This window comes from Rhinopithecus bieti, unplaced genomic scaffold (genome assembly GCF_001698545.2).
Source record: "Rhinopithecus bieti isolate Rb0 unplaced genomic scaffold, ASM169854v2 scaffold_37555, whole genome shotgun sequence".
Taxonomy (NCBI): domain Eukaryota; kingdom Metazoa; phylum Chordata; class Mammalia; order Primates; family Cercopithecidae; genus Rhinopithecus; species Rhinopithecus bieti.
The window spans coordinates 1,073,234-1,082,022 of NW_016815947.1; the positions used below are offsets into that span (position 1 = coordinate 1,073,234).

The 8,789-nt window shown below is 53.4% G+C and overlaps 1 protein-coding gene across 1 annotated transcript in view; it reads left to right on the forward strand.

Moving 5' to 3' along the window:
• Positions 1-1,481: 1,481 nt before the first annotated feature.
• Positions 1,482-8,789, forward strand: part of ALKBH5 (alkB homolog 5, RNA demethylase) — a 30,142-nt gene continuing 22,834 nt past the window's right edge. The window contains exon 1 of the mRNA XM_017854206.1: positions 1,482-3,743. Within this exon, the coding sequence (XP_017709695.1) occupies positions 2,974-3,743 (770 nt within the window). The 5' untranslated portion in view covers positions 1,482-2,973. The remainder of the gene's footprint in view (positions 3,744-8,789) is intronic.

Genomic DNA, 8,789 nt, shown 5'->3' on the forward strand with positions numbered 1-8,789 from the left:
TGCGCCTGGCGGCAGCTCACCTAACCCCTGGGGTTCTGCCTGCTGCGCTGATGCTCCCTCAGTATAGGGACTCCCCAAAACAGAGCACAGTGGGCTCCAACATGAGGCAGCCCTGAGTCCTGCCCTCTACCCCTCATTTCTCAGTGTTGTGAGATCATACATGGTGTGTGTGAGGGGGAGGGGGTGTCAGGCTAATTATTTTGCCCCAAAACCTTTTCCCTAGTCGAGCTAAACTGTGAGGTTCAGGAAGGGATGATGTGGCAGAATGAAAACAAGGGGGCCCTTTTGGCTTTCAGAATAGGACTGGGGCCTCCCACACAGACCATAAGCGGTTCCTTGGAAGTAGATCGTCCAGGTTGAGCCACAATGTGAATCACCTCTTCTCTAGGTTGACAGCCTCTCCCATCCTGGACACTGCACTGGAAGCTTCCCTGTGTTCCTCCCTGACTGCTCTTGAGCTAGGACTCTACCCTCTCTGAGCCCCAGTGAGGGACAGCACAGATTCTGGAACCAGGCAGCCTGGGTTTGAGTCATCACTAGGCCACATACTCGCTGTATGGCCTTGGGCAAGTCATTTCACCTCTCTGGGCCTGTTTCCCTATATATACAATGGTAATAATAATGATGCCCCCCTCATTGAAGTGTTTGGACGATTAATTGGGCTAGTATATGTACAGGTCCTGGCACATAGTAAAAACTTGGGAATTTTTTAAAAAAATGTCCATTCCAGGCTGGGCGAGGTGGCTCACGCCTGTAATCCCAGCACTTTGGGAGGCCGAGGCGGGAGGATCTTGTGCCCAGGAGTTCCAAGATCAATTTGGGCAACATGGTGAAACCCCATCTCTACTAAAAACAGAAAAATTAGCGGGGTGTGGTGGTGCATGCCTGTAGTTCCAGCTACTCAGGAGGCTGAGGTGTGGGAGGATCGCTTGAACCCAGGAGGTCGAGGTTGCAGTCAGCCGAGATAGTGACACTGCACTCCAGCCTGGGCAACGGAGGAGTAGGACAAGGACGAGGGCGAGGAGGAGGAGGAGGAGACGGGTGATAAGGAACTGGCATTTCGGGTGGCGGAAACAGCCTGGGCAAAGGCCAGGAGGTGAGACACAGAATGCTTGTAGACCTGGCTTACAGGATGAGGACCGGGCTGGGGCTCAGTGTACGTGGAAAGAGAGGAGCCAAGGCCAGAAGGGTCTTGAAGAAAAGCTTTGAGCGCCAAATAAAGCAGGGGAACTTTATCCTGGGGAGACATGGGAGATTTTCCAGCAGAACCCCCCATTTGTTGGAGCCCTCCAGTGCATCCTGCACGGCCACGCCTTTTTGTTTCGTTTTGGAGCTCTCTCGCCCAGACCGGAGTGCAGTGGCGCGATCTCGGCTCTCTGCAGCCTCAAGCCCCTGGGCTCAAGGGGTACTACCACCTCAGTCTCCCGAGGAGCTAGAACCACAGGCGCGCGCCACCACGCCCAGTTCTTTTTTTGAAATTTTATTGTAGAGATGGGGTTGCCATGTTGGCCACGCTGGTCTCGAACTCCTGGGCTCAAGTGATCCGCCCGCCCTGGTCTCGCAAAATGCTGGGATTACAGGCGTGAGCCCCCGCGCCTGGCCACACCTTGGCTGACTGCTTCAAAACTTTTTTGAATTGACTGTAGTCACTATCTATAGCTTAGCCTTATCCTTGTGCCCGTTTGTTTCCTGGAGTTTTCTTCTGTCGTCCCCGTAGGAGGTGCCCCCACGCCCATCTCCAGCACCAACGAGGCTTGACGCCAACCCCAGCGCGCCCCCGCGCCCGCCGTCACCGGGACGTGACTCGTGAAACGTCCGCTCCGAGCGGCGGCGGCAGCGGCGGCAGGCTGGCTTGTACCCCGACAACGCGCGTCTGGCTTGTGCCGGACGTTCCTATCTGGGTTCAGAGCTGGGGTTGGGTGCTCTCGGTCCCGCAGTTTGAGAAGTTTTCGCGGGTTTCAGAAGTTTCCTTAGGAATCCTAAGGGCTTTCCTCAGGCGGAGTCTCCATTCAGGCACTTATTTAGCCAACCATTTCTCCTTCAGGGGTCCTCGCTGCTCGCCCAACCACTAATTAAGTGACGGACGCAGTAACCAAGGAGACTGTCTGATTGACACGCATGATTACCAACCGACTTCCGGAAACTCCAATCAGGGTCTGCCCGGCGCGTGGCCCACGGCCCAATTAAAGGAGTGGAAGCGCTAAAAGGGGAGGTAACGGAGCGGCCTAGGTTGTGGCGGTTCCCCGGTGATTGCGCGCTGGGGTTGAGGCGTCTGCGGGCATTCGGACGATGCCGTGACGCGGCATGGCGACACTCTTGGCAGTGTGAGCGCACCCCTGTAGAGGGAGCCCTTCGGTCCTGGAGGCGGCGCGGCGTGAAGACAGGTTGCTATTTGAGAGCGCTCCCTCGAAGCCCCTCAGCGAGTGGGGGAGGGGCGGCGGACGGCGAGCGGTCCCCGTCTGCGCTTGCGCCGGCGCCTCTGCCACCGGGCCTGCACGCACGCGCATGCCCGTAGCGCGCGGAGCCGCGGTGGCCGGCGGCACTGCGCGTGCGCGGTGAGGAGCCCGCTAAGGAGCGGCGCTGGCGGACGTCGGGCTGGCGGCCCGTGACGTCGTGAGGAGAGCTTTAAAGTGCGGGCCGGGCCGGGCGTCCGAGGGTCTGGTCGGGAGTCGGGCCGCGTCTACGCAGCAGCCCTCCGCGGCATGAGGCGCTGCCGACGCCCCTGCCCCCCGGGACGTGGAGAAGGTGGAGGAGGAAGAAGCCCCGTTGTCGCCACCGTTGCATGACCCTTCGCTCCTGAGGCCTTACCCCACGCCCGGACCCTCGACGCCCCCCGCCGGGTCACCCGCTCACGCATGGGGGTTCGGCGCTAAGGAACCCCTTCCTTCCGGGGGCCCCGGGGCGCGTCCCCTTAGAGCCATGCCCGGCTGCCCCGCCCGCCCCGGAGGACCCTAGAGCAGCGTCGCGGGGGCCATGGCGGCCGCCAGCGGCTACACGGACCTGCGTGAGAAGCTGAAGTCTATGACGTCCCGGGACAACTATAAGGCGGGCAGCCGGGAGGCCGCCGCAGCCGCCGCCGCCGCTGTGGCTGCCGCAGCCGCCGCCGCCGCTGCCGCCGAACCTTACCCGGTGTCCGGGGCCAAGCGCAAGTATCAGGAGGACTCGGACCCCGAGCGCAGCGACTACGAGGAGCAGCAGCTGCAGAAGGAGGAGGAGGCGCGCAAGGTGAAGAGCGGCATCCGCCAGATGCGCCTCTTTAGCCAGGACGAGTGCGCCAAGATCGAGGCCCGCATTGACGAGGTGGTGTCCCGCGCTGAGAAGGGCCTGTACAACGAGCACACTGTGGACCGGGCCCCACTGCGCAACAAGTACTTCTTCGGCGAAGGCTACACTTACGGCGCCCAGCTGCAGAAGCGCGGGCCCGGCCAGGAGCGCCTCTACCCGCCGGGCGACGTGGACGAGATCCCCGAGTGGGTGCACCAGCTGGTGATCCAAAAGCTGGTGGAACACCGCGTCATCCCCGAGGGCTTCGTCAACAGCGCCGTCATCAACGACTACCAGCCCGGCGGCTGCATCGTGTCTCACGTGGACCCCATCCACATCTTCGAGCGCCCCATCGTGTCCGTGTCCTTCTTTAGCGACTCTGCGCTGTGCTTCGGCTGCAAGTTCCAGTTCAAGCCTATTCGGGTGTCGGAACCAGTGCTTTCCCTCCCGGTGCGCAGGGGAAGCGTGACTGTGCTCAGGTAACCCACCCGGGTAGAGGGGGCGGCCCTGCGCCTGCTGCCTTAGCTACCCGCCCTGGCCCAGAAAGCAGCAGCCCGTAGGAGTCTGCGTTTTTTACAGTTCTGACCAATTCTTCTGTTTGTAGGTTGCAGGGAGCGAGAGAAGGGTTCTGTGTTTAAGATACCTATAGCAAGAAAACAGGGAACCGATGTGGAAATCCTGTCCCCTGACGGGATCACTGACTTGACTGAGAATTCATCAAAAGCCATCTTTTCAGAAGGCTGTTCGCTTTGATTTTTTTTTCCCCCACCACCCATTTCTTAGCACGAATCCCTTTGTAATTTTTCAGTTTTCCATTCTGGCCTTCCATTTACAAATCTATACTTAAAAAAAATTTTTTTTTTTAAATTTGTCTAAAAGTCGTTCTTGTTCTGCCATTTTTGGATTCCTTAACCGAGAAAGTAGTCACAGGCAAAGGCCCCAGAGATTATTTAATTGAAGCACATTCTCCATTCCCAGGAGAGGGAGTGACTTCCCTGGAGTTGAACAGATTAGTGATTGGGCCAGGAATAGAGAGCAGCACACTCTTAAAATTCTTCTCTCCTGGCTGCAGAAGAGCCCATCAGTTCTTTGTAAGAACGTATTACCTGTAGTCAGGACTGAATACAATAGAATACAGCTGGTTTCTTGACTGTTTGGCCTTACAGTTGCGTGAGCAGCAGAACTTAGGCTTTTGGCCTATATTCGGTTCCCAGATCCTGCTGAGAATTAGCTCAGTGCCCTGGCCTCCAGAGGAGATTGCCAGTGGGAACACCTTTGCTGTTAATGTGAAGTGAAAATTTATTTGGAAGCTACCTCCTTCCAGTCCTGAAAAAGGTAAACCTAGTAATGTAATTCAGTAATCCCCAAAACCTCTTAGGTCTAGACTGCAGCTGTTTTCAGAGCAGCTTGGTTGACCACCACCAAATACAAGAGGACACAGTGGGTTTTTGTCGTGAGCAGCCCAGGTTCTGAAGTGAGTCAGTAGGGCCAAAGTCATAAGGAGAAGCAGTGTCCCTGGTGCCCTCTTCATATCATGAGGGGAGGTCATCTGTCTCATTTGAGTGGAACAGCTGAGGCTCCTTCCATGTTGGGGATGGCAGCAGAGCCTTGTGATGTCCAAGACCTCCTGATGGGAGTCTGGGAAGTCAGTAGTAGCAGAAGCGATACTGTGACTCCTTAGGCATCCGAAACCTAGAGGACAGCTTACCTGTCAGATGCCGCCTTATCATGGCCCTCTGAGCTTCTCAGATCTTCATGGCGCTCCTAGATGGATGTCTTGGCAGAATGCTTTAACATGGGATTTCCAGGACACACCCTTCCAGCGTGCTCACTGTGTAAGGCAGGTTGGTTTCTGACCCCGTTGAAGGGTTCTCAGTGCTGAAATTACCTCACACAAGGACCATTTGGTGTCTTAATGGGATATTAATTTTCTGCGTAGTCATTGGACCTCAGGGTGGTTGTCAGGAGGTCTAGTAGTGGCCTGGTGCTTAATGAGGGGATCACAAGGCATTTTTTTGGTTTTGGGACTACTCCTCTCCTTAACACACGCACACCCTGCATTTAAGAACTGAAGTTTCGAGTTCTTAGTATGCAGATCTGTTAGTGATCAGCAACAGGATTGCATCATCAGGAAAATTCTCTTCATCTTTTCCTCAGAATAGTAAAGTCCTAAAGCTTTCCCAGTCCCTGTCAACCCCTTCTGGATTCAGACTTGGCTGTGGAGTTAGTGTGGGAGGCTCAGCGATGTCCTGAAAAGTGCTGCCCCAGGCTTTGAATCTAGCTTTTCTCTTATTTGTTTTGGGATCTTGTAGGCGTTCTCTGAGCTGGCTTTCCCATCTGTAAGTGGGGATGTTGCCAACTTCCGAAGCCTATTAGAATTAAATGTGGTGATTTGTTGTCTAAGATAGGGCCTGGCACGGGGTAGGTACTTAAATCGGTGCTTGCTTTCATATACAACCACTCAGTGATCCCCTGCTCTCTCATTGGGGAAGGAACTAGGGATCTGGTGGAACCCGAAACATGGCAGTTTCCCATTATGGAGTTTAAGCCCCATGGAGGCCTCAGACAGGAGGATAAGTTATAGCCCAGGAAGGTAACTGCAGAACCACACTGCAGAAGCACACTAAAGGGGGACATCTTTCCCACTTTAGAGTGTTGGAAGTTTAGGGGAGGAAGTGAACTGGAATGTGAAAAGTGACTAGGAATGAGCCAAGCAGAGAAAGATGGAGAAAGTATACAACAGTGGTGTCTTTGACTGCGGTAATAGGAGTAGCCATAGGTAAGAGGGGGTGGATGTTGATGGGAGGCAGATGGAGTTCATTAGTAGAGACTGTGGTTGAGGATGCTCTGGTGAACTCTAGATCAGGGCTTCTCAACAGTGCTGTTGTTATTCAGGGCTCAATAATGCTTCATTGTGTGGGGCTGCTCGTGCATTGTAGACTGTTTAGCAGCATTCCTGGCTTCTATCTCCTAGGTGCCAATAGTATTTTTTATGACAACCAGAAAGTATCCAGACACTGCCAAATGCCAAGGCAGGGGAAGTGCAGAATCCATACTTGAGAATCACTGCTCTAGAGTCTGGACCCTTCCACTAATTAAATCTTCCTGCACCTGCTTACTTAGCTTACCTGGTATGCAGGTGAGTGAACACCTGCCCCTCATCTAATCCTGCATATAAGCTGGTAAGAAGTGGTGCTTTCTCTCGTTTCCTGCTACAGATCCTAGCGCAGAGGTGATGAGCAGTAAAGCTGCAGATTGGAAGGGAGGGGCTGGTGAAAACAGTGGTGCGGTGCAGATGGGGAGGGATTCTAGTAGTAGACATCTTAGTCAGACTTCAGTTGGTGGTGGTGGTGGCAATGGTGTCTGTACCCGTCCAAGACCGCATGGCAGGAATACAATTTTATGTTTAATAGTGATCAGCATGGATGTTGGTGCGTCACATTGACTCAGCAGTGTCTAAACCTGGGCATTTAGAGCAAGGCCTCACAGAATCTTCTGGAAGTGCTTCAGACTCCTTTCCAAACCTAGTTGTCGGTTGTCTTTTGTAATCTTCCCATGTTAGGCCTGGGTGGATCCCCTCTTAATGCTGTTCTTTAGGGAAATATTTTTTATCTTCATATCACTTCATCTGTCATTCATTCTCCTATTCCCTGTTGGCTGCATGGGGCAGATTAAAACAGACTCCGATTGGACTAATTAGAATAATTACCTCAAGGCTAATTGCTTACTTGCTGCTATCTTTAATCACTGCTACATGGTCTGTGGTGTGGTGGCCACATGCCCAGAGACCCAGGCCTAGGCCAGCCATCTGGAAATGACTGTGTATCACCCAGGCACAGGGCATGCACTGGTGAGCTCAGCCTGTGACTCTTCCAGTTAACAGTTGGTATTGGGTAGAGTGGGCACCCCTGTCAGTTCTGGAATAAGTCTGATTTTGTTCAGCTGGTGAAAGCAAAATTTAGCTTTCTGGCTTAAAATAGTTGGGAAAGTAGGGCAGATAGGTCCTGGGCCACATCTCTTGTGTGGACTCTTCTGATTCCACTGGAGGGGGAGGAACCACAGGATGAAGTCAGAGCTGTGCACCGTCAGGAGGAGCTCTGGGCCAGCAGGATTGGCTGTCCTTGCTGCTGCCAAGGCCTGACAAGAAGTCAGACGACGGTAAAAGAGAGGAAGCTAGCAGTGAACCATGGTGTTAATCATGAAGTTCAGAGCAAGCAGAGAATAAATAGGCCATGAAAATTTCAGAGCTGGCTGGGCTCGGTGGCTCATGCCTGTAGTCCCAGCGCTTTGGGAGGCCAAGGTAGATGGATTACGAGGTCAGGAGTTTGAGACCAACCTCACCAACATGGTGAAACCCTATCTCTACTAAAAATACAAAAATTAGCCGGGCGTGGTAGTGTGCTGTGTGCCTGTAATCCCAGCTACTCAGGAGGCTGAGGCAGGAGAATCACTTGAAACTGGGAGGCAGAGGTTGTAGTGAGCCGAGATTGAGCCATCCACTCCAGTAGAGTGAGACTCCATCTCAAAAAAAAAAAAAAAATTCAAGGCCAGGCATGGTGGCTCACACCTGTAATCCCAGCACTTTGGGAGGCCAAGGCGGGTGGATCATGAGGTCAGAACGAGACCATCCTGGCTAACACGTTTTCACCGTGTCTCTACTAAAAATACAAAAACAAAATTAGCCGGCTGTGGTGGTGGATGCCTGTAGTCCCAGCTACTCGGAAGGTTGAGGTGGCAGAATGGCATGAACCTGGGAGGCGGAGCTTGCAGTGAGCTGAGATCATGCCACTGAACTCCCAGCCTGGCATCTTGGGCGACAGAGCAAGACTCCATCTCAAAAAAAAAAAAAAAAATTCAGAGCTGACTGGCCAGTAGTAGGTGGATAGCCTTCACTAATACACTGCTAGCTCTCTGGGGGATGTAAGCTCATCTTTGCAAATGGGGCTAGTGGGTGTGCATGTGCCCTTTGGTGAGGGTTTCCACGGGGCTAGTGGGTGTGCATGTGCCTTTCAGTGAGGCCAGCAAGGCCCCCAGGACAGGCTTGTTACCAGGAAACGCAGATGGGCTTTTTTTTCCTACCGCCTCTACAACAAAATCCAGAAAGTTTGATGGCAAACTTGGTTAGAGTTACAGCACCACCATTTTAACTGTTCGACTTCGGGCAAATTAATATTTTTGGGGCCTCAGTTTTCCTCATCAGCAAAACCGGTCTAATGATGCCATAGAGTTGTTATAGAAGGTTGAATCTTTGTCATCTACTGAATGCTTGAAATTTAGCTAAAAGTGTCTCAGGAGATGGGCTACCTTCTGTGTTTAGTACGCTGTATCTTGGTGTATACAGAATTGGGACTCGGCAGGTTGACCTTCCGTCTGGATTCAGAAAGCCCCAGGATTTCTCATAAAGTTAGGCCATGTGTCATCTTGGAGGCATAGGTTTGGTAAATAATTGAGCCTGATCTCACAATCCTGCCCCTGGTTCCAGGTGGCTGGTCTGCTGCGCCGCCCCCCCTACCCCCACCCCCACC